Source organism: Ceratotherium simum, chromosome 3 (genome assembly GCF_057802395.1).
Source record: "Ceratotherium simum simum isolate JZ-2026a chromosome 3, ASM5780239v1, whole genome shotgun sequence".
Lineage (NCBI taxonomy): Eukaryota > Metazoa > Chordata > Mammalia > Perissodactyla > Rhinocerotidae > Ceratotherium > Ceratotherium simum.
In genome coordinates, this window is record NC_141902.1 from 14,664,881 (window position 1) to 14,691,315 (window position 26,435).

Below are 26,435 nucleotides of genomic sequence, written 5' to 3' on the forward strand. Positions count from 1 at the left end.
CCAAAAATACCCAAACAATACACATGAGCATCCACTAAGAGGCAGTGCGGTGTGACCAGCATAGAATAGGCTTTTAATTCAGATATAGCAGAGTTCAAAACCCAGCTGTGTCCAGGCAACATAACTCCTCTGATTCTCAGTTTTCTCATCTGTAAGATGAAGATGACATAAGAAGCTTCACAATACTTTTGCGAGGACTAAATGAAAAAAAACATGCAAAAACTCCTTGCATATAGTACCTAATTTTTAATTTTTTTATTTCAATGAATTTCTCTTAGAATTTAGTCCCAGGAAAGAACTGTTTCTTCTTACAAACTTTATGCTTCTTTTTATCAGTTCATCGGAGCTATTTAACTCAAGGACTTTCCCTTTTGCCTTGACCACCAAGGAACTTAAGGCTAAACTTTAATGTTGCATCATCCCTGTGCCCTTTTAAAAACTGAAATATAAAATCCTCATAGAAAAATGCAGTATCTCAACTTTAAACTCTATTTTGGAAGAATTTACAGTGTAAATAAATAAAATGAATGGAACTCCCCCCACAGTCATTTTCTCATTGTTTCAGACTCTGTCCTACACCTAAACTTTATTGGACTTTCCCATCTCTGTTATTCTATGTTTATCCCAAGCTTGCAAGTTTCTATTTGAAGGGTTAAGAAAGCAACATGACTTAGAATGATTCAGTCTGCAACACTGTGGTAGCAGAAGAGCTAACACTTTGAAAGTTCTTGGATGCTGACACTAGGATATGGATCAAATGATGAGAAATATGCCCAGGGGTACTAGAAGTGACAAACTCATCAACAATGTACCTTTGCCTCTGTCAGGGCAAAATGCAAGCTGCAGAGACAGTCGAGTTTTTGATGTTCTTGATCTTATGGTGCTTATTTTTATGGTTATTAAAAGTCGAGGGGGCTGGCCCAGTGGCGTAGTGGCTAAGTTCTTGCGCTCTGTTTCAGCGGCCCGGGGTTTGCAGGTTCGGATCCCGGGTGCGGACTTATGCACCGCTTATCAAGTCATGCTGTGGCAGGTGTCCCACATATAAAAGAGGAAGATGGGCACAGATGGTAGCTCAGGGCCAATCTTCCTCATTAAAAAAAAAGTTAAGGATGGGTAGAGATGAGAATATCTCTTCTCTGAGTCTCTCTCAAACACCTATTCTTAATCAAAAGGACAGATAAGCAGAGACAACCAGAATGGACTTCTTTGAACACTTGCATATCTGCTTGAAGAACTATCACTGAATTCTCTGCATAGTTTACCATTAGGGTTAGTACTGGATTAGCTAAGTCTTTCTGTAGAAAGAGTTGGGCCCATAGAGTATCAGGCACATGGTGGATACTCAATAAAATAATATGGCTGTTAAACTTGCAAGAAAGAAAGCCAAGAGATGTGTGCTGGGTTGAGTTACAACAGGATATTTAACTTCATCCTGAGATCTCCTGGGTCTCAGTGAGGCTGGATAGTCTCACTTTATTTCAGAACAAGAAAAAATATATATATTCTTCCTCCATTTCAAGTCAGCTTTTTTCTCTCTAACGTCTAAACTATGTCCAAGTCTGCAAGGTACTATATTTGTTTAACTTACTGGGTGGCCTAATAATGCCATCTCTTAGAACAAACATAAAGGGTCCACCAGTCCAGACCATCTCTTGACAATTTCTTGGATGGAAATGAGCAAACTGCAAATCATCCTGTATAATAGAAAGCAAGAGATCTGTAACTAAAGCAAGTTATAAGTTGATGGACTCACTATGAGCAATTTGGCTCCATCTGGTAGAATTAGAGAAAGTGTGCTGAGAGTTCACATGTGTTAGAAATCCCAGCAGATCAAAGACTCTTAGTTTCAACTCTTTCCTAGTAGATCTAAAAACATCTGCCACTCCCTCCACCCAAATGTGGAAGAAGCTGTTCATCTTTCTAAATGTGCATGTTACTTTGAAGGTAGGAATTCCAAGCACAGAATCTTAAAGAGCTAACTTTTTGAGATGAAGTCTTTAGCAAAATTATTTTACTTAGGGGCCGACCCCGTGGCACAAGCGGTTAAGTGAGAGCGCTCCGCTGCAGCAGCCCGTGGTTCGCGGGTTCGGATCCCGGGCGCACACCGACATACCACTTGTCAAGCCAGGCTGTGGCAGCGTCCCATATATAGTAAAGGAAGATGGGCATGGATGTTAGCCCAGGGCCAGTCTTCTTCAGCAAAAAAAAAAAAAAAAAAAGAGGAGGATTGGCAGATGTTAGCTCAGGGCCGATCTTCCTCAAAAAAACAATATATATATTTTACTTAGATAATAATGCAATTACCACATTTTAAAAAATATTCTGACCTATGGCCAAAAAAGGATAAATGGTCAAAAAGAGACCAAGAATTTAAAAATCTTTAATAAATGCCAAATCCTTTGATTATCCCTATTTCATAGAAAATAATGGGCTTCATTCTCCAAATTTGGGTCAAAAAGTATGTTTCCACACAGCCAAGGCAAACTGTCCTCCTCATTGATTTGGAAAAGGCTTTCCTAGGACAAAGGTTGTCATAGGACCCGGCCAACCACACAAGCATTCCTCGCGACCATCTTTGGATAGCGCAATCGAAGCCTCTTTCCTGGGGCTCCTCTACGGTGTTCCTTCCGAGTCACCCAGGAATTAGAGGCCTAAATGCAAAAAAACCAAAACTTTAAAATTATTTGAAGAATACATAGGAAAATATTTTCATATCAAGTTTGGAAAGGATTTCCTCTCTCTCTCTCATTCTATTTTTTATGCTTTTTATTATGGGAAAATGTTAACATATACAAAATTTGATAGAATAGTATAATGAACCCCCATGTACCTATTACTCAGATTTGACAATTACCAACTCATGGTCAATCTTGCTTTATCTGCTCCCCCACTCCTTCCCCATATTATTTTGAAGAAAATTCCACTCATCACACTATTTCATCTGTAAATATTTCAGTACGTATCTCTAAAACAAACGGGACTCTAAACAAAAATGACCTCAATACCACTATTACACTAAAAAAAAATCAATACTAATCCCCTGAGCTCATCAAATATCTAGTCAGGAAGGATTTCTTGAAAGAAAGGAAGAAGGGTGGGGAGGAAGAGGAATAAGGGGAGGAGGAAAAGGGAGGGAAAGAAGGAAGGAAGGAAGGAAGGGAGGGAGGAAGACAAACCATAAACATAAAGGAAAAGGCACAAACCTAAAGGAATAACTTGAAACATTCTACTATATAATTTTCTTAACTCCTTTACTTAGGAGACACCATAAACAAAATGAAAAGATAGTCCAGAGAATGGGAAAAATATTTGCAATGCATATAACAGACAACGGGTTGGCATACTGAATATATAAAGAACTGCTACAAATAAAGAAAAGAAAACTGACCCTACAGAAAATTTTTTAAAATATCTAAACCGGCATAGTTAAGGATGGTCAATCTCACTAGTCATCAGGTAAGTGAAAATTAAAATCATGGTGAAATACCAGTTCACACAGCCCAAGTGGCAAAAATTACAGAGTCACATACTAGTGTTGGCAAAGATGTGATCACTGGGGACTCATCCACCACTGAGGTGAGAATAAATTGGTACACACACTTTGGAGAATAATGTGGCATTTTCTAGAGAAGCTAAAGAAACATACCCTATGACCCAGAAATTCTGCTTCTAGAGAAACTGAATATATATACAAAGAGACATGTCCAAGGATACTCACTGCAGCACTGTTTATAATAATGAGAAACTGAAACATCCCAAATGTCTATAAACAAGGAATGAATAAATTGTGGTAATTTCACACACAAACACTACATGGCAATTATTAATTTACTAAATTTACAAAAGCGAACACATAAATCTTATGGATTTAATGTTGAATAGAAAAAGGGAGTTGCAGATACTACATGTGTGAAATTTTTAACTAAACCAAATAATTCTACATATAGTTTAGGGGCAAAACGCATTTGTAACAAAAGTGTAAAATCAAAGACAGGAAGATTCTACGCAAATTTCAGGATAGTGCTTGCCTCTGGGATTAGAGAGGGGTACAAAGTGGATTTTAACTGTATCTGTAGTTAAAAAGAAAAGAAATCTCATGCAAATATGGCAAATCTTACTACTGAGTGGTGAGAGCATATGGAGGTTATGTTATTCTATTTTCCTGTATGTAGACTATTTCATTTAAAAAATATAAGTTTCCAACTGTGGGGGAGTGATTACCCCAGAAACTAGAAAGAAAAACTCAGGGAGGTGTGTGCAGGGAAACTTTTCTTCCCTTTTACTATAAGTTAGATAAAATAGACAATGAGTGTCTGGAAATAACCCTCCTGAAATTCAACAAACAGAGTTAAGGATTTGGAATAAGATAATGGAGGTATAGTGTGTAGTTTTTATTAACTGAAGTTTCTAGCAAGAGAATTTGTAAGAGAGAAGCATCCCAGTTTAAAAACAAATCTCTTAATTAAATTACTCATAAGGAAGCATATGCTTCAATTCTGGATTCAGTGCAGAAAAGCTCTCAATGCCAGAAAAATGCATTTGGATATAAAATTCAATAGATGGCAAACTCACACGATAGCCACCAACGCTCTTTGCAAAAGAGTTGACAGTATTTGCTCAACATTGGGCTCTTTAACCCACTCTCCCAGTTACTAAAAACCAGTAAATAAATAGTTTTAATTTCATTTTCTTTTATGCTGAAGAACTAATGATCCCTTTTAAGGGCTCACTGAAATCCAGGACAATTTACGAATTTGGAGAAACAAATAGCCGTGGGTTCCTTTATTCTTCTGGCTCAAGTTCTTGGAATAGAGTTTATCCTTAGACCATTAAGACCAGTTTATAACGGCAGATTCCAAATGGAACTTGGGCAGTGGGTAACTTTGAAGAGATGGCATATAATGAAGGAGGCTGCCAAAAATAAGAACCTGTTGTGAGCCCTTAGGAAACGATAATTGTGATGTACAGAGGAAGCCAGTATCTCTTAATGAATGAGTCTAATAGGCTATATTTAATAAACTATGAGAAAAGAGCAGAGGCACCAAAGCTACTAAGTGTCTGTTTGATCCCATGACATCAACATAGCCTCATCCATGCTTACACTATGAAATTCTTAACAGAGATGCAAACAAATGCAAAACCTCTCTGCAGCATTTAACATTGCAGAACACTTCTTTTTCTTCTAATTTTTATTTATTGTAAAAATGCTTAAAAACATCAAAAACAATAAAAATTATCCCAATAGTCTTATTAGCCTAATAAAATGCTTCTAATCCTGACTTGGTATCCCATACGCACACATATTTTTACTTTTGTAACTGTATTAAAGATACAGTTTCATAGTGAGTATCTGTTGGTATAAAATTGCTTTATAGATATTTTCCCTCAATTATTCCATAATTATTTTAGTGGCTGCATTATGTTCCAAGGAATTGATGTCATAATTTATATAACTATTCCTATTGAGACTGTACTCAATGTTCCCAGTGGTGGATAATGCTGACATGATTATCAAACAGTAGACTCTGGGTAAATACTTGTGGGATTCTGGTGGGGACTCACTTCAAGGCAAGAGTGTGTGGAGATCCCCTGTGGAGATGCTTGTGATCCAGGGTTGCCAGATTTAGCAAATACAAATACAGGACACCCAGTTAAATTTGAATTTCAGATAAACAATAATTTTCTAGCATAAAAGCACATCCCAAATACTGCAAAGAATATACTTATACTAAAAAATTATTGGTTGTTTATCTGGAATTCAAATTTAACTGGGAATCCTTTATTTTATCTGGCAGCCCTACTATGTTCCCTCCTGAAAAAGAAGTTCAGTGTGGGAGACTTGACCCTTCCAGTTTTAATTCAAGAAAGTTTTGGTTCCATATTTATGATTTTAAATATGATGGATTTTCACCAAGAAAATATTTACCAGAGAAATTTTATTAGGATGGTTCAATTTCTCAAATATTTCCTTCTATACATTGCTGTTAGATCATTTCTTCCATTTTCGTTTTTGATTTGCCAAAATTAGTTTCAGTAGGATGAGTTTTTTCCCTTGTGAAGGTTACAACAAAGATTTGATTTTCCAGTTTCCTGTAAATGAAACATTTAAAATATTTTCTGTATATTTAAATTTTTTCTGTACATTATCAAACAAAATTTTTGATAATGGCATCTGCCACTATCATTTTTCTTTTCTCATTTTTCTACGAAATCCAATATTTTCAAGTGTAGTTTTATGCTGTCTGTTTTATTTTGGTCTGATTATTTCCCTAGTTTTTTTTTTCCCCTGGTGATCTGATCAAAACAACTTCAGCAGAAAAACGGTAGGATGAAGTGTGGCGTTTATCCTCTGACCAAATCCTGAGGCAACTCATCCCAAATTTCCCTGGAGAGAAGACCGTAGAAAATAAAAAATCCAGGTTCTTCTCTTGGGGAGCCTAATCAATCCAAGGGTAAAGGCAAGAGGAGAAGACTTCCTTTTACCTGGGTCACATGGACCACAGCCCCCTACCCTACTCCTGACAGTGAATTGAGCAATAAACTTTGCTTCACTAAGACATAGATCTTTCATAATTTGACTTCATCTGCCAATTTAAATTTTCTGTCATAGAGATATGTGTTTTAATTGCAGCCTAGAAATAATCATCAACAAACTCAGTCATACTTGCAATGAAGAGCTGTATCTGGTTATCTTATTCGTTGGGTTATGCCAAACCAACTGTGCTTCCGATCTGTACAAGGTAATATTGTACAAAAAAACAATTCAAAGAGACAGAAGGGGGTGTCAAAAGACAAGTCAGGTACCAGCAATATCTTTTTAGTCCACTAAAGGCACTGAGGAATTATTTCTGAAAATGTGGTTCAATTAGTAATTAGTTCCTATTGGAGCTAGTCTACCAAATACCCTACAGAATTGAAAAAAAAACACCGTTAGACTAGTTACATTACTGAAACTACAACAGTGCCTGTCATACAGTTGACCCTCAGTAAATATTTATAGAATGAAAGAATAAATGAACGCCCCTGAGAAAATGTGTAAAAGAAAAAATACATTCGCTCTATTAAATAAATATTTTTCCATGAGAGAGAAGTTTCAGGCCTAAAATAGCAATTTAGTCTAGATTTACTTTGTGGATTATATTAATCTCATAAAAGTATTACTTATTTTCTAATTTCAAAGGGTTTATTTGGAAAGTTTTAAATAGTATGAACTGCCACAGCCTAGAACATAAGAAAATAGGCATTAAAATAACAATAATACTTCAACAATAACGTATTGTACACTTAAAAATTTAAGAAGGTAGATGTCATGTTAACTGTTCTTACCACAATAAAATAAGATTTAAAATAATAATAATAATACTGAATATGGGCAATCAGTAAACTGGTTGTAGTATAAAGGTCTCAGAAATTCAGCAGTGGCCTACCTGTCTGTCAGGGGGCCATGCTGAAAACTCTCTCTAGGACTGAAATTATTCTCTCAGGGACAAAATGCCTTACGTGAAAAGACGCTTGCTGAGGCAACATAATAGAATGTCAAGAACTCTATGATTCAGAGCAAATGTTTGTTTTTAGTCATAAACATTAGACTAACACTTGATATACCATTTTGGCACATTTTAGGTGAGGGAATGGAGTTCTCCTTTTTATTTGCTCACAAATGATCTAAAAATGTCATTCCTGTAGAGGTCTCATTATCAGCACTCCTATGTAAGGATCTTATCACGACACACTCTAAGCTTGAATGGACTGTGATAAAACAGAAGTGATTTCACTCAGTATAACATAAAATATGCTAGCTCCTGTCTTTGATTCCCCTCCAGTCCGGGGGAGGGCCTCCAGGGAGGGCCAGTCAGGATGAGATCTGGGGAGTGGACCAATCAATCAACTGAGGGAATCACATCTTATTCTCATGAATAATTCCCCCAGCACTCTACAGGGGGTTCAAAATAAATGGCAAAATTTTTTCTATATACATACATATATATATACTTTTTTTTTTTTTGGTGAGGAAGATTGTCCCTGAGCTAACATCTGTTGCCAATCTTCCTCTTTTTGCTTGAGGAAGATTGTCCCTGAGCTAACATCTGTGCCAATCTTCCTCTATTTCATATGTGGGAGGCCACCACAGCATGGTTTGATGAGCAGCGTGTAGGTCCGCACCCAGGATCCAAACCCATGAGCCCTGGGCCGCCGAAGTGGAGCACGTGAACCTGACCACTACACCACCGGGCTGGCCCTCAATATATTTTTATTAACACATGACTAATACATTAAAAAGGTAATCGGTTTTGGAACCAAGAAGTCTTGAGATTTAATCTAAGCTCTGCCATTTACCTTATGGACAAGTTACTTAACTATCTGAGTCTGTTTCTTCATCTGTGAAAATGGGAATATTTATCTTGTTAGGATTAAATGTGCTCACTTAGGGGTTACATTTGCTGTTTATGACCTATTTTTCCCTTTTTTTTGTCCACATGATACTGAAAGAAGGATCATAAAGATTTCATATATATATATCATATATGCTATGATAACATCTTAGAGCAATCACAATCATGTATGGCGTCATATTAGACACAGCAGAAACCACCTCACATCAGCTTAGGCAAAAAGGGGACTTTATTGGAAAGTTCCTGAGGGTCTTAAAGTAAACACAGGTGGGAGAGGGTGAGGTCAGGCCTCAGTAACAACTGGAAGTAAAGACTCAAATCTTTGTCTTTCATATCCACTTCTTTCTGTGGATCAACTTTGTTCCCTGTTGTTGGAGAGCAACTTCCTCCACATGATCGGAATATGGCTACAGTGGCTCCTTAGACCCTCAGGCCCCAACGCCCACAATCACAGAGGGACTGCTCTTAGTTCCAGTTGGAAAAATCTGATTGTGCTAGTTTTGGTCAGAAGCCCATTCCTGGACCAATTAGGTACTATTTAGGGGAGGGTGATGGTGGGTGTTGGGGGTGGCACCTCACTGTTTCACAGACTAGGCCATTAGGGGTGCATCCTTGTGCCACACATCACAGACTTGCCATTAGAGCCTTTCTTCGGAGAGAAAGAATTGTTGTGAGCTGGGAAACGAACCTAAATTGGTGACTACAACAGGCACCTTGTGTGTGGTTGGGAGGAATGTTGGAGAGATTGCTCAGCCCATCGGACACTTCGCCCTCCCTTTCCTACCCACACAATTCATGATAATTCCATTTCTGGTCCAGGATTGCTGTCAAATTACTGTTGTTGAGTACAGATCCTTTGTAGAATCTATAACTTGAGAAATTATTTATATTGTCAAAATATCTACGTGTGTGTGGATATGTGCGTGTGTGTATATATAGAGAGAGAGAGTAGTTTACTCTGTAAACTGCCTAAATAAAGAAAAGAAGGGCATTGGCTAAAAATGTGAGAATAAATTTGGAGCTGAAATAGTGCCCAGAGAAAAAATATCCTTTGATACTAAATAAAAACCATCTGTCAAAATGGCAGTCCCCACCCTGGCCAAAGGGTTCAACGGCTGGGACCTTATTTCAGGTAATCATATATCAGGACTACTAGGCTAGATTTGGTTGCGTGAAACAAAAAACAGTCCAAGCCAAGTAATAGTGGCTTGAATAAGGCAGAAACTTTTCTGTCATATCTAAGCCCAGAGGAAGGCTGTCCAGGACTAGTATGGTGGCTCCACAGTCATCAGAGATCCGGGCTCCTCCTATCTTTCTGCTCCATGAGCCTAGCATCTGGCTTTCATTCTCAAGGTCTCTCATGGTCCAAGAGGGCTGGTGGCACTGTAACCATCAAGTCTGTGACACAAGCCAAAAGAAGGAAGGGCAGAAGGGCAAAGAGAACTCACCTTCCAGCTAACACAGCTCCTTTTAAGCAGTCCTCTGGGGAGTCCACATATCATTGGTTGAATTGGTCATGTGGCCACATCTGGAGGGGGAGGCTGGAAAATTCAGTCTGTTAGCTGGTGGCATAACTCCAAATAAAATAGAGACTGATGTTCTTTTACTGAAGTGGAAGAGAACAGACACTGGTAGCAGCAGCAACATCTGTCACAATGGTCAAACCCATTTGAGAGGAGACAAATTTCAAGCAACTAGAAAAGGAGGCACCTCTGGGAGCCTGGTCTATGTTGGAATTCTGTTCCATCCTTTCCAACTTTAAGGGAGCCAAGAGCCATCAGAGAAGTAGGGTCCTGCCCCTCCCCACTTTTTTGTAGACAGAGTTTGTGGAGGGAGAAACAATGTAAAAGCCACTAAAAGAAGCCTGCCTCTGCTTTGGTTCTTGATTGGTCTCTAGCCTTGGGGCAAAATTGTCTGTTAGGGAGGAAAACACTGGAGTCTTTAATTAGAGTGTTGAAATTCAAACCTAAGACACTGTGATAATTGAACAAGTAATTGAAAGCAAAATCACTTTAGGTAAAATGTCTAGGTGAATATCATTTTACTAGAAAATATTAAAGCCTCCTTGTCACTCTCTCTGTTTAAACCCTTTTAATAGCTTCTTGTAACACTTGGAATAAAACTTTAAAATCCTTACTAGTAGAGGCTCCCACATTTTCTCATGCCCTTAATATCTCAGTAATTTTTTAAGGAGCTCTTAGGCCAAACGAAATACCTAAGAGTTCTGTTTATTAAGTATTAACTAGGTCCGACTTAATATGTATGTCCTAACAGCTTAGCGACTGTTGGGCACTGCATAACTTCTCAAACTTTGGGATCAGATTGGACACAGCCACCTGCATTTCGTCCTCCCCACCGATTTCCCCGGGGAACTTTGTTTCTATCACAGCAACAGCGGAAAACCCGTCCAAAGGATCATATTGGCGTCTAAGCATAAACCAGCTCGAGTTAGTAGTTCCCGTGGTGTCCGACAGATGTCGCTGTTTTCCCCCTAACGCTTGAAAGCATCCGCGGCGCCCCTGTGGGTTTGCTGGGGCACCAGGGGGAGCTGGGACGTGGTTTATAGGTCCTGCGTCAACTGGCCCTAGACCACTGCTTCAGTCTCGTGTTGTACGTACTGCCCTGTTTCTTATCTGCTGCACTGTAGCTCCGATGGCCTTATATTTTCCCCGAAAGGCCAAGTTCTTTGCTTGTTCAGTCTTTTTTTCATGCTGTTGCCTTTGTGTGGAGCCCCCTTTAACCGAAACACCTTCCTTAATTCCCCTAATGTATAGCAGGGCCCCCCTGTTATTTTCTCACTAGACTACAAACCCCATGAAGGCGGGGACCATGTCTGTTTTGTTCATCTTACACCCAACGTCTAGCACAGTTCCTGACACACAGTAGCAACTCAATACTTTTGGGAAAAAACAAACTACATTTCTATTGACTTATTTATTAAGAAATGAATTCTCAGACACACAATCCAGTCGTGAAATACGAGAGAAATTCCTGTCTTGTTATCAGTTAATTTGTCAGTAAGCAATTATAAATGTAAAAATTGATAGCATTTTAGAATGTGATTGCTAGCATACGTATAATGGCATTTAAAAAACAAATTTGAGGAAAAGAATAATCTTTTCAACAAATGGTGCTGGGACAACTGGATATCCACATGCAAAAGGAAGAAGTTAGACACCTACCTCACCATACTATAAAAGTAACTCAAAGTCGATCATAGACCTATATGTAAAGCTGGAATTATAAAACTCATAGAAAAAAACATGGGTGCAAATCTTTATAAACACAGATTAGGTAGTGGTTTTCTAGATATAATACCAAATGCACAAGCAACAAAAGAAAATCTAGATATGACTTTATTAAAATTTCAAAGTTTTCTGCTTCAAAGGACACCAATAAGAAAGTGAAAAGACAACTCATAATCCACAGAATGGGAGAATTTTTTGCAAATCATGTATCTAATAAGTGACTTGTATCCAGAATATATAAAGAACTCTTACAATTCAATAAAAAGACAATCAATGAAAACATGGACTAAGGATATTAATAGACATTTCTCCAAAGAAGATATACAATTGACCAATAAACACATGAAAAGATGCTCAACATGATTAGCCATTAGGCAAATGCAAATCAAGGCCACAGTGAGATACCACTTCACACTCACTAGGATGGCTAAAATAAAAAAGACAATAACAAGTGTTGGTATGGATGTAGAGAAATTGAAACCCTTGTACATTGTGGGTAAGACTGTAAAATGATGTGGCCACTTTGAAAAAGTTTGGCAGCTCCCCAAAATGTTTAACATAAAGTTACTATATGACCCAGTAATTCCACTTCTAGGTATATACCCCAAAGAAATGAAATTATATGTTCACACAAAAATTTGTACACCAATATTCATGGTAGCATTATTCACAATAGCCAAAAAGTGCAAACAACTGAAATGCCCATCAAATGATAAATGGATAAAGGAAATGTGGTATAGCCATACAACAGAATATTATTTGACCATAAAAAAGAATGAAGTACTGACATATACTACAATATGTATGAAATTTGAAAACTTTATGCTGAGTGAAAGCAGCCAGTCACAAAAGACTACCTATTATGTGATTCCATTCATATGAAAGGTCCACAATAGGGAAATCTACAGAGACAGTAGATTAGTGGTTGGTTGCCAGGGGCAAAGGGGAGGAAGGAATGGGGAGTGACTGCTAATGGATATGGGGTTTTCTTTTTGGGGTGATAAAAATGTTCTAAAATTAGATAGTGGAGATGTTGCTCAATAAATGAAGTAAAAGAAGGAATGAATGAATGGAATGAATAAACTCTTCTCATTCTTGAATTAGTTTTTGATCTCTTGCCTACTCTTATTCATGTCTATTAACATAATAGTTTTCATTTGTTACATTTTTCATGTCTGTATGATTTTCTGTCTGTGATTTAAAAATCTATAGTTTTTATAATAAAGTAAGCTAAAAAAAGGATTTCTACCTTAAAATAAATTACTAGCAATTTTCTTTTTTCAGATGCTGTTTTGTATGGTTTTTATAATTTAGGTAACCAGTTGCTATTCATTGTCATGATTCAATTAATATCACAAATAACTGACAGGCAGATCTGATAAAGGTGTCTGTGATTTAAGTTGAAACTACCATTTATATAGAGAGAGTTTGAGACCGTTTTGAACTTCATTTCCCTACTTTCTGCATTTCACTGCTGCTACCGTCTGTCTTATTACCTCTTCATGTGGCATAGACTGCTAAGTTCCTTTATTGTGAGGTCATGTTCCTAAATTAGAAAGAACTGAGGTGAGACGTGTAAGACCCAAAGTGAGTTTTGTGGGTCAGAGAGAAAGAAACAGAGATCAGACTCCAACACACATCTCCCACTATGTTTATTTTCTAGTTCTAAGTTCAAACTTGGATTTAGAAAAACACCTGCCCTGCCTCCTTACCAGTCTTCTAGCTCAGGCGTGGGTTAGGAAGGGTATGTCAGAGTAAAGAAGGCACGTGGGTGGAAAGGTACCGTGTGAAGTAGTGAGTGTCTTTATGCTTACATCTGTCTTTGTCAGGAAGTGGCTGTGGGAGCTAAGTGTGATGTGTCTTGACAGGGAGTAGGGCTCGAAGAGAATTTTTCTGCATAATCTTCCAGATTCATTGTTTTAGATAGGACTTGAAAAATGATTCTAGACTTTACATGCCACAGAAACTCCATCTAGATTGTTTCTTGGGAGAATACGCATTAGGAGGTGTTCACTTTTCCAATTTTCGAAGGAATCTTGAGTAAACAAACTTTAGCTGAGCCTTACAAATCTATACCCAGGAGGCTTGGAATTACTCCATGACTGTTGCCCGCGAGTGGGTAAAATCACGCTCTCACCTTCACTCTGCACTGGTGGTAACAGTAGCCCCAGGCTTCCTAGTCCCTTGCTGGAAGGAGCTTTACATTCATTATCTCACTTGATCCTCACCATAATCCCCATTTTACACAGGAGGAAATAGCCTGAGAGCAGTTAAGTATATGGCCTGAGATTGTACCACTATTGTGTCAAAGCTGAGATTCCATTCAGATCCATCCTCTTTGAGGTTACTCTCACTTAGTTCCTAATGGTTGTTTGTTGCTGTCATCCATGTGTGGTCCAGCAAATGGAAAACGATAGTTTAGATGTGCATTCTAGTTCTAGATTGTTCCAGGTCCTTCTGTCCCACCTGTTAATCGTTTGCTTGGACTTGACATTGCTAAAGAGAGAAGATATGGTGTGGTAGGCAGAATAATGGCTCCCAAAAGATCTCCCTGTCCTAAGCCCCAGAATCTGTGAATATGTTACCTCACATAGCAAAAGGGACTTTGCAGGTGTGATTAAGTTAATGATTTCGAGATGGGAGATTATCCTAAATTATCCGGTGGATCCAAAGTAATCACAATGGTCCTTAGAAGTGAAAGAGGGAGGCAGGAGAGAGAGTCAGAGATGTGATGACTGAAGCAGAGGTGCAAGTGATACAATTGCTACCTGGGGCCACAAACCAAGAAATGCCGGCAGCCTCTAGAAGCTGGAAAAGGCAAGAAGACGTATTCTCCTCCTGCAGACTCCAAAAGCAATGAAGTGCTGCCAAACACCTTGATTTTAGCCCCATAAGACTCATTTCTGACTTCTGACCTCCAGAACCATAAGACAATAAATTTGTGTTGTTTTAAGCCACTAAATTTGTGGTAATTTGTTAACAGACACAGGAAACTAATACACATGATGTACGACACTCAGATCCCTCCACTACACAGGGGCCAAACTTCATGCAGCAATGCTTGCATCAAGCACCGCTTTACCAAGCGCTGGTAGGTTCTCTTTATAAATAACAGGCGCGAAGGGAAGGAGCTGCTATCGGCCCTGAGGTTCTAAGAGCCAGCCTCACAAGGATACGTGGAAAGGCCTCACAATCTTCAGGAGCTTGCTTTTTGTTCTCTTTATAGCACTAAAGCCTCTTAAATTTATTACTTCATCATCTATTGAGTACCTACTATGTGCCAGGTTCCAGAAATTCAAAGATGAGTAGGACTCAGATCCTCAAGGAGCTTACAGTCTAGTGGGGTGCAGAACACATAAATAAGATATTACAATGCAAACAGATATGTGCAAAGACAAAAATATCTTCAGGAAAAGAATCCTAGGACATGGGAAGTATCAACTCTCGAAGTATGAACCTTCTCAAGGGGAAGGGGGAGAGAGGCTTGAAGGGTTGATGCCACAGCTGGGGGTGACTAACATTTCTGGAATTGGAGCACTAGAGATCCATTCTCCGTGATTTCCTTGGAACTTCAAGAAAGATAAAGAAAGTGAAAGGTTTCATAAACAGTTATGTACTAGCTAAATGTAAAACATTATTATCTACTTGCTTGGGATTCATGCTGAGACACTGGGAAATTTCTTCTCAATTTTTGTCTCTAAACTAAGCCAATCTTCCCATTAAGAAAATAAGCACAAGCTATGGACATAAAAACTAGGTTCATGTTTCATGGGCAATAACTAACGTGTTCCATTTAAAATATATTAAATTTTGGATACCAGAATTTACCACACAAACTAGGGCATAACCCTTCTTATTATGATTTTCCATCCCTAACTTACTTAATCCTGAGAACATATATATACCATTTCCTGAAAAACACTGGTATACTAGGAAACTGAAATTTAAAGCCAGAAAGGACTTTAAAGATAATTTAATCAGAGCTTGTTTTCCAGATGAAGCACCCAAGGTCTATAGGGGTTGAAAGCCCTTCCAGGTTACAGAGATAGGGACAGTGTCAAGATTAACACCCAAGTCTCCCACTCCTGGCCCAGAGTTCTTGCCCGTACACCGCACCACTGCCTTAGTTTGCTTCAAGGTTCATCTGGACTTACTACTTTGTTCCCAACAGTTTTAGGCAATAACAATTCTACCTTTTTAGTGCAAGTCTTTTTCACAACATAAGTTTAACTACTGATCAGAGTTTTAAATTCATTTTACCAATTTTACAAATAAAGACAGGTGGAAATAGTAAATGCTTAGGAGAAAAGGTAGCATAAATCAGCCCAAAGTAATTAAACACTATTAAATCTTCCTTTCCTTATAGATAAGCATATAAAGTGTTTCATTTATAACATTTTAATTATAAACTCATAAAGCGTTAAATGTTTAAAATTTTCCACAAAGTATAGAGTGACAATTTTTCCATGATAAATGGGATACTTGTATAAATATCAAAAAGGTTTAGTTAGAGAAGAGCCTTGGCTCAGTGATACCGGCTTTGCTAGAAGAGGTTGTGACTGCCAAGAAGAGGGAGGCAACTTTGCTCTTGGGTCCACTTATTTGATGTCAGCTGTCACAGCTGGGGCTTCATGAAGAAAAGACTACCACCATGAGTACAATCCATTTCCTAGGAAGTCTAATATATAAAAAGATATTACCAAGGGATGTTACTACCTAATTTTTTCCCTATTACTATTATTTCAGCCACAGACTTTTGGAAAGTGATTTTCCACCTTTTTGACATTTTGTTTTTGCTGAGTAATTCAGTAAACTGGGGTAATCCCCTAGAGTGCTTATGATACCAAACCATGTGGGCTCACCTCCTGATGAGTTAAATAAGACCCCACACCAGTGGAAGTTGTCTCACAAAGTAAAGTGTATTTGCAGCAGATAGGAGGCCATGAGGATTCATTTCCAAAGTCATGGTGTCCTGGAACACGGGAAAGCAGGAACTTTTATTTGGTGGGGGAATGAATATTCAAAAGGGAGAGGTAGGTATTCACTTGCACAGGCTCAGCTGGAGAACATGCTTCCACATAATAAGGCCTATGCTCCTCCTGGAGAGATCTTTGCATTAAACATAAGGCAAAGGTCATGGGCATAGGTCTTGTGGTGAGGCTTGGTCAGTTTCAGGATGGCTGGTGGTTACATCTCCTTAACACACAAAAGGAAAAGAAACAACCTGGAAAAACAGTTAATTGCTTCCAAACCCCGTTTTGAGTTTCTTGAGGCACCTAGTCCGTGACACTTATCTAATTGGAGGAAGATCTACACAATTCACGCCATCTCTCACTAGAGCTTTCCAAAAACAGTCAAACGTTGGAATCCAGCCCTTTCGGTGGAACCCCCAGGTGGATATAGGAAGGACAGCTTGGCGCGCCGGTCCCCTCAGGCGCGCCCAGCCCGGAGCAGCGCCCCGGGGGAGACAGCGCCCCTCGGGGAGCCGTTCGCCTTCCTGGGGCGGCCGACGGGTGGGGCCGGGGCTCCAGGCGGCTCTGCCAGATGCCTGGGCTCGGGCCACGGCCCCGCAGCCAGCAGGCCTGCCGGGCGCGCGCGCCGGGTCAGGTCGAGGACGCGGGCGGGGCCGGACTGCGGAAGGGCCGGCGGGCGCGCCCACGTGACAGCCCCGCCCGCCGCCCGCAGCCCCCCGAGCCGCCGCCGCCTCCCGGGCCGCAGCTCCCGGCGTGCCCCGCACTCGCCGCGGCCCGCCGCCCCTCCTCCTCCTTCTCCGCCTCCTCCCAGCGCCACAGAGCCGGAGCCCGAGCCGCCGCCGCACCACAGCCGCGGGCACTATGGTAAGGCGGGCGCGCCGGCCGGGGCCCCGGGGCTGGAGCGCGGCGAGCAGAGCCCCCCGCGCGGCCTGCAGGGCCCTGGGAGCGAGGCCGCCATTTTAACCTGATTTGGGCCTCCGAGGTGGGCGCCCTGCGCTGCGGCCCCGCTGCTCCCGCTCCGGCCGGCCTGCCCTCCCGCCGTCAGGCCGGGCCCTGCCGCTCTTCGGATTCCTGGGGGCGGGGAGGGCCCGGGCGCGGGCGGGGGTCGCGGGTCGGGGCCTGAGCCCGGCGGGCGGCGGCAGCAGGGGCCGGGGCGCCGGACGCGGGAGGGTCTGCCCTGTGCTCTGATTTTCCTGGACACGCGGCTCTGAAATTGGTCCGTGCCCTCAAGCCCTTGCTGGAGGCTTTCGAGGAGGGTATGGTGACTGTCATAAACCCCTCGGGGGAAGGTCGAGGAGGTGGGAAAACTCTTTTAAAAGCGCTTTCTCGCCGTAAAAAGCTTTTACACTGAATCCGTTAGTTTTGAAGTGTCTGCATTTGAGTGGAGAGGCAATTATGTTGTAGCTGTGGGCGGTGTGGAGTTCACACTTGATTCTCTTTCCTTATGAGGAAACGGCACTGGCGAGGATGACTTTAAAGAAAAAAATAGTAGAAGCATTAACTGAAATCCAAAAGTGTTTTTTTAAGGCCCGCAGAGTTGACACAATACAGAAGGTATTTTTGCTGCTGCTCCTGGAGCTCTGACATCACCCAGTGAAATAGGAAACATTTCAGGGATGGGACAGTCTGTATTTGTCCCTTTCCCTCTCTACTTGCCATTTACTTCAACTTCCAGACCCCTTTAAAAAGGATGAATGGGGCCGGATGAGTTCGAATCTTTTGGCGCATCATGTACTGATGCCTAAAATGTGGCAAATCTCGCTGGACTACTTGAATGGTACGGTGCAGTTTTTGATGTCCAGACTAAACTGATCCTCTCTAGGCAAGCAGTAATTTTGGTTAAAACCAAAATACTTGTTCTGAATTGCTGTTCTTTTTTTATTTCCAGGCTTCTGGAGTTACAGTGAATGATGAAGTCATCAAAGTTTTTAATGATATGAAAGTAAGGAAATCTTCTACACAAGAGGAGATCAAAAAAAGAAAGAAAGCAGTTCTCTTCTGTTTAAGCGATGACAAAAGACAAATAATTGTAGAGGAAGCAAAGCAGATCTTGGTGGGTGACATTGGTGATACTGTAGAGGACCCCTACACATCTTTTGTGAAGTTGCTACCTCTGAATGATTGCCGATATGCTTTGTACGATGCCACATACGAAACAAAAGAGTCTAAGAAAGAAGACCTAGTATTTATATTCTGGTGTGTAAAAACAATAGAAAAAGTACTTTTAAAATGCAAGGATTGTTATTAACATAGTCAGTTTTGCCTTTGTTTTTCTTTTAAGTGGGATTCAACAGTTGTTTTTTTTTCCTGTAGGGCTCCTGAAAGTGCACCTTTAAAAAGCAAGATGATTTATGCTAGCTCTAAAGATGCCATTAAAAAGAAATTTACAGGTACAAACATTGAATATTTGGTGCAGAGGAATTACTCTTTCTTAATTGTAATAAGGTAATGGGATAATGTTTTTTCTTTCTAGGTATTAAACATGAGTGGCAAGTTAATGGCTTGGATGATATAAAGGACCGTTCGACACTTGGAGAGAAATTGGGAGGCAACGTAGTAGTTTCACTTGAAGGAAAACCCTTATAAAATGACAGTCAAGTGCCATCTGGATCTTAGGGAGCTTCCATTTCTCCAGCTCAGTCAATTGGAATAGTATTAGAGTTTTTGTTGTTGGTGGTGGTTTTTTTTTCCTCTTCCCGTTGGGTCCTTTCAACACAATGAATGAAGGAAATATCATTCATGTAAGCAGCCTATCAGTGATTGCCATTAGACTGTTTAAAACTGTTACTTTTATGTAGAACCCAAGGAATGCCTTCCCATCATATTTTAGCCAAAACAACTGGTTTTATGCATCCCTTGCAGCAAGCACTACCGTGAATATGATTGTCAATGTGAATAGCTTAGAATACTGCAAAGGGTAAGCTAATTGAATGCCTTGAAAGTATTATCCACTGGTAAGATGGTAAACTTTATTCAGTATTATTTATAGTTGCACTTGATCGCGGTTCTGTGAGGCTCGAGCATTCATACACCTCACCTGCCTTGGCAAGCCTATTTTTGTGACGTGGCAGCACAGATGTAACACTATGCATTGAAAGCACTTTTTTGTAATGAGTTTAACCCTCTACCCCCAAAAGGAATGCCAATTAAGCTGTATTAACTGTGTCATCAACTTATCATAGTACCTCAGTGTTCATTCCTGTTACCTGCATATCCTCTTGAAAGAAATAGCTGTTATTAATGCCTTTTTGTTTTCCATTGAGTGTACACTACTGAATAAGTGTAGGAGTTTTATGTTTACCATGTAAGTCTTGCAACACTAAAGATATTTTGAATATCAGTCATGATGGCAATTTCTGTATAAAAGAGCCTTAATGGAACATTGTTTTTGAGATCAAACTCCCCACCCCACAAAAATGGCCACGTTGCAATAAAAATTGTGGCATATTACAGAACGTTGCCTTGTTTTCCTTGGACATTTTGCAAAATGTTATGTGAAGCAGCTTCTAGGGTGAACAGCTATTGTTAATCTCTGCACTGGTCATTTAAGAATTTTTTTGTACAACATTCATGCATGATATTTTCCAATTTGTTGGGTTTATTTGGTTTAAAAAATATTCTATCCTGAAGTCAACTAATATAAAATATTATTGTTATAGAGGGGTACTTTTATAAGCATTGGTTTATTTATTTCCTTATGTATTAATATGGAGATCAGAAATTATTTTTTTGCACTTTGACATAGATTCTCTTCAATACCTGATTTGTTCTCTGGATAAATTAGTTATTTTTTAATTCACATTTACATTTCTAAGTAGTTGAGTAGTGGAAGCAGGAAGCTCTTATGGCGTATTTGGTCATAATGAAAATAATTTGTAAAATGTCCTTCAAAAGGTTAGTAATACTTCTCATGTTTAGGAACTTTTGTTTCAGCTATTATTTCTTAATATATTTTGCCAATTGGAAAAAAAGAATTGATATAGCAGTCTTAAACATTAGTAGTGGGATTTGGCTGTGGTCCAGACTGCTCTCCTTATAGAGAATTTGATCTGCTTAGTGTGAGCAGTTTGCTGTTAGCCAGAGCTATTTATGGCAAACACATGCTTTTGTATCTTGTCATAGTTATCCACAAATGGCAAAACTGGACTTGATTCTACTGGTATGCAAAACAGGCACGCTTGTAAGCAGTCAATCGTGACGAAGAACTTAACCCCATAGCTCTGAAGAATGCTCTTATCAGAAAACAGGAAATGAAAAAGCCCCCTTTTTTTAATGTGTAGAAATAATTTGAATATAATTAGATATTTTCCATATGTCAAAAGATTTTTCAGTTGAAAACAGAAATAGGAGTTAAATGTCTAGGCTTCCATTTTAAAATTATATGAATGGCTTGGGGTCTTTTGCACTGAGCAGTTTTATTTCAGGCTTCCAGCTGTCCCTGTGAGTTATCCTGGACATTTTGATGGCTTTTTGGTAAGGCCAAACTCATAAGTAAAGCATGAGAATACTGACATATACTAAACCATACGTGTAACTGATACTTCTACCATGGAATTTTTCATTAGTTCCTCAGTCTTCTAAAAAAATAAGGGACTCTAAGTTATGTAGTAGCTTTTGTTTTTATAGCTGATTTCTCAACTTTCTTATATGCCTCTTCATATAATGATTTCAGAGATTCAATATTGCTTTGAACTGTGGTACTTTGATTTGTTAGATTGACAGAACTGGTACGAATAATAAGTTTATCTTTGAAATACATCTTTGTGCACAAAGCCAAAAATAATGATAAAATTAATGGTTCACATGTTACTTGAGACTAATTTGGCACTTGAAATGATCATTTTATTTTTACAATCATTTACAATGAAACAATGTTCCGGTTAGCTTTAAAAGGTATACGGTGCTAATCAGTAAAATATTGAGGACGATATTTTACTGCTAGCTTGCAAAATTATAAGTGTTTAAAAAAATAAAATATATGAAAATATATAAAGCTGTTGAGATGTGTTTACTCATACTTCGGAACATTAAAATTTTTAAAACTGATATTGCACATCAGAGGCACCATTATCTTTAGTCTTTTTTTAGGATTTTAGTTGATATACTTTCTCATTTAGAGAGATGAATATTCTTTGAAAACTGAGTGTTGTAGCAATTAATTTTAACATTTTCAAACAAATGGGAACAGTTGGCGTTTGTCCCAAACTGGCTATCAGCTGTTGTTTTCCATCATTATCTAGAATAATATGGCCAGCGTTGTGTATGTAACATGCCTTGTTAGTAGATTGGAAGAAAAGCCTCTTACTAGGTTTGAGTTTCTCTGATACATAGATCCTTTATAGCAGCTAATTTATGGAATCTAGCAAATGAGCTTTGGGAGAAAATTATTTTAAAAGTGTTTCATTGTTAAGGAATAGTCTCAGCAATGTAAATCATAGAGGGGTTGGGAACACCTTTCATTAGGTTTGCCACTTGGGAAAAATAATCCGGTTCTGCTCATCATAGGTCCTATTTTTGATTGCAAATTTAATAATAGTTTGAGATCGAAAACAAACAGAAATATTCATTTTCTATGAATATTAAAGCTACTAGAGATGTGCAGGCAGGCTGCAATGAATTTTGCTTTTCAGACAGCGTGAATTTATAGGATACCGTATGTCTCATCTCAGCCAATAAGTCTAAGGCTGTTCTTTTGCTCTAGAGCATCTAAATAATTGCTTTCTTTCCTTGTAGAATTGGGATTCATCCCTCCCCTTCAGTTTCCTGTCATAAAGCAGTTTGGCAAATTAATCTCTCTCAGCCTCAGTTTTTTAATTCATAATATGAAAATGATAATATCTGTCTATCATACTTGGTGCTGAGGATCAAATATGGAAATGCTTTTGGGAAAACAAGGAAATGCTATGTAAATGTAATAATTTGTTTAAACTATTCTAAATAAGTAGATAACCATGTTGAAAATAGGATTTATTGTAAGTCTTTGAACTATGTTTTTGTAACTTCTACTTATTCTCACAGTTTAAGGACAAATTAGCTGATATGTAGCATCTTTTTCAAAATGAAGTATGAAGGGTAGCCTCTGAGTTGATGTTTTTGACTGCTCTTAATCTTTTTAGTGTAGTTTTCTTGTTCACATGTGGCCAATCAGATACTAGTTTTTTCCCCAAATAATTTTGAAGTAAAAAATAAAAGAGGAAATAAAGTTAGAGAAATATTATTGTTTTGGAATACTTCACATAAATTTATGATCAAGGTTATCAAAAATCTATGACTCATTAATACCTGAAATTTATGTAGTCCTTTATAGTTCTCAAGGCCTTTAAGATCTATCTTGACTTCTTTAGGTCCTCTTAACCAGCTATCCATATTTCTCTGCCACACTGAAGGAAGTGAAGTTTGGAGAGGTTAAGGGACATCACAGCTATTGAGTAGCAAAGCTGATTCCAGTCCAGTATACTTTTTACTCTGCGTTTGTATTGTAGCAAACAGTGAGTTACTAATTTTCTTTTTAAAAAGTTGGAATAATCTGATTTTTTGAGCAGGGCATAACTAGTATGTTTTTAAAGTAGCATCTCAAGAATATTTGGAAAACAGTCTTGGAATTTTTGTTTTATAAGAAAGCCCATGCTCATAAAAATCTGAGATATTTTTACCCTTAAAAGGTTTTCTTAGATGTTTTCAGTGTTGTAAATTTATGGGATTGTGGAAACCATAAGGACTGTATAGACACATTTTCCAGAAAGCCGATACCTTTTAGTCCTTTTCCAGAATCTTGGATATCTCCCTCCCTCTGTTCCTCTACCCATTTTTCTAAGGAGGGATAGTTAGTACTGTGTATTATAGTGGTTAAGAACTGGCACTTTGGTATCAGACTGCCTGAGTTGTTCACATGTAGGCCTTTAACGCTTACTAATTGATTGATCTTAGGAAAGTCACTTAACCTCTCAGAGCCTTAGTTCATCTATAAAAAGGAGATAATAATTGTATCCCATCTCATAGGATTGTGAGGATAAAAGACAGCACCTGGGATAGTTGCTGGCACATAGTCACCACTCAGTAGGGTGACCCTAAAATTTACCACCCAAACCAGGGGACTTTTTGAGAGTGAAGGGGAAGCTATTAAGAATTATGCCAGGGGACTGGCCCCATGGTGTAGTGGTTGAGTTCAGCATGTGCTGCTTTGGCGGCCCTGGTTCACGGGTTCAGGTCCCGGCACGGACCTACACCACTTGTCAGCCATGCTGTGGCAGTGACCCACAAACAATAGAGGAAGACTGGCACAGATGTTAAACCAGGGTGACTCTTCTTCAAGCAAAAAAAGAGAAAGATTGGCAACAGATGTTAGCTCTGGGTGAATCTTCCTCAGAAAAAAAAAAAATAATAATTATGCCAGGACAACAGGCTTAAGCTGCGACAGTCCCAAGCAAACCAGATGTGGTCACCCTATTGAGAAGTAGGCTGATATCAAAATGTAATGCTTAACTAGAAGGAACTGTATTGAAGACTCAGGGTTATCATTAATTTCAATTGTATAATATACTAGCATGCTGACCTGAGAAGCTCCTGAAATAGATGATTCCTCTTAAGTAATTAACATCAAAAGGGTCAGCTGGCTTTTTATGCCTTTTTTTAATTGTGTAGCTTTTCTTTTGACTTTCATTCTTGTAAACTCTCAGATATTGCATTTTACATCACTATTCTTTGCCTATAGCAGCTTCTCTCTCTCTTTTTTTTTTTTTTTTTGTGAGGAAGATTAGCCCTAAGCTAACATCCATGACCAATCCTCCTCTGTTTTTGCTGAGGAAGACTGGCCCTAAGCTAACATCTATTGCCAATCCTCCTCCTTTTTTTCCCCTTTTTTCTCCCCAAAGCCCCAAGTTGTATGTAAAGCCCCAAGTTGTATGTCATAGTTGCACATCCTTCTAGTTGCTGTATGTGGGACGTGGCCTCAGCATGGCCGGAGAAGCGGTGCGTCGGTGCGCGCCCGGGATCTGAACCCGGGCCGCCAGTAGTGGAGCGCGTGCACTTCACCGATAAGCCATGGGGCCGGCCCTAGCAGCTTCTCTTAATTGTTGCTTTTCATCTTGTGTGGACGTGGAAAGCCAAGTTTGTTAGAATTGTGTATAAGAAAGTGAATAGACTCAGTGAGGGCTTGAGAGCAAGATGCCTGAGCACATGAACATTTTAACATTCCTTTTGGCTGTTTAAAGAACTTTGGTGTACTTTCTGGGTTTGGGTTTTATTTTTTTATAAGTAAGGTATGTAAGATAGCTGAACTGTAGATAAAGGAGGCATTGCTGTATGTGAGGTGTCAAAATGTCATTAATATTTGAAGTCATATTTCCCTTTGACTACCTGTGTTAAAGGCACACAAAGGAATTTTTTCCTATTATTAAGAGAAAGAAGGTTTATTCTTGATCCAACTTTTTTAGATTATTGGAATAATAATAGAATATGAGAACAAGCATTTGATAAGCAAAGTAATCTTTAAAAATATAAAATGCCAGTTGACTTTTTTTTAGCTTATTAGACTTTTCTTACATGTGCCCTAGACATGTTCACTTAGAAGTAGCTTTGATCACTCTTCATCTAGGTATATAAATACTTTTTATTTACTCTTGACTTCTGACAGCTAAACAACATTTTTAAAATTTATTTGGCATAACAGATAAAAATTTGGAACAGATTTTTGTTCAAATGTATAGTTTTTCACAGAAGTGAAAAAGCACTTATGTTAATCGTATAATATTCCCTTGTAGCACTTTTTTTCCTCATTTGAAATATTCTTAATAGTGCAATTTCAAATATTTCCTTTGGGAAGTTGATAGTTACTAAGTGAATGACAAAATTCCTGGGCATATGGCCCAAAGCCGCCTGTGTGTTCCTATGAGCTGATGGGGCCTTTTTTTTGATTAGCTGCAAACTAAATCACCAGATACAAAGAAAGACATTTCCCAAATTGGCATAATTAGACACAGTTTTATAAAAGGTAAAAATGGCAACAGAGTATTTTGTTCTGGAAATCATAAAACTTTTGCTGTACCACACAAGAGTTAAAATATGAAGGCAATGCAGACTTCATGAAATAAGTGGAAAAGAATTTTATATGAGAATTAATGTTTAAACCTTTTGTGTGTGAAATAATTATGGATCAAAGATTGAGAGAAAAAGAGTGACATTCCCTTTACTCATTACTGCTTATTGATAATTGTGTTATGAAGGAATAGACAGAAATTCTATATGGTTTCCATTTCAAATAGTCTGATATGAGGGGGAAAGGGATGAAGAGCTAACAAAACTGATGTTAGCCATTTTCCTGAGTTGAAAGAGATTTAGACTTTAGAATGTACCTGGTGTTTTTTAGGCTTAACTGATTTTTAAAAGGAAAGAGAAAGTTGTTGATTTACAATTTTTAATACTATCACATATTGAATAATGTGTACACTTTGAATAATCGCTGCATTAGAATTATATTTGTTGTGAAGCTGACTTAGCAGTACTTCCCTCCTTGTTTTGATTTTGCTTTTATCTACCTGCTGAAGAAAAATGCTTTATAATTATCATAGTATAGCAGTTCTTAAGAAATACCAGGTGACTAAATTAGATGGCTGTCTTGTGTCCTGGCTATAGAAAAAAGTTTGGGGATTAGTTGAGGTGTCATTCAGGGTCATTGCCACTGCAACAAAAAAGTTTCCTTCTCTGAGCTGGATATTTTATTTCAATTAGATGTTCTCTTGGCTATATGTAAAATAAATGAATAAATTCTAGAAAATGAGTTTGAGATGAAACAAAGAAAATATAATAACATTCTCATAGGAAAA

At 38.7% G+C, this 26,435-nt stretch overlaps 1 protein-coding gene across 2 annotated transcripts; it reads left to right on the forward strand.

The window, feature by feature from the left end:
* The first annotated feature begins 17,328 nt into the window (after positions 1-17,328).
* On the forward strand, positions 17,329-21,610 carry CFL2 (cofilin 2). 2 transcript variants are annotated; one of them, XM_087422661.1, is made up of 4 exons: positions 17,329-17,478; positions 18,503-18,810; positions 18,928-19,004; positions 19,088-21,610. In XM_087422661.1, the coding sequence occupies exons 1-4, from the start codon at positions 17,476-17,478 to the stop codon at positions 19,198-19,200; spliced, it is 501 nt and encodes a 166-aa protein (XP_087278787.1). In that variant the 5' UTR covers positions 17,329-17,475; the 3' UTR covers positions 19,201-21,610. The 2 variants fall into 2 exon arrangements, with proteins under 2 accessions (XP_087278787.1, XP_004436472.1); XM_004436415.3 differs by lacking the exon at positions 17,329-17,478 and adding an exon at positions 17,902-18,391.
* The last annotated feature ends 4,825 nt before the right edge of the window (positions 21,611-26,435 follow it).

Excerpts from the sequence above, each read along its gene's own strand:
- CFL2 (XM_087422661.1), top strand. Across the intron at positions 18,811-18,927 it reads GACCTAGTATTTATATTCTG|GGCTCCTGAAAGTGCACCTT; the intron begins GTGTGTAAAAAC and ends TTTTTCCTGTAG. Across the intron at positions 19,005-19,087 it reads CATTAAAAAGAAATTTACAG|GTATTAAACATGAGTGGCAA; the intron begins GTACAAACATTG and ends TTTTCTTTCTAG.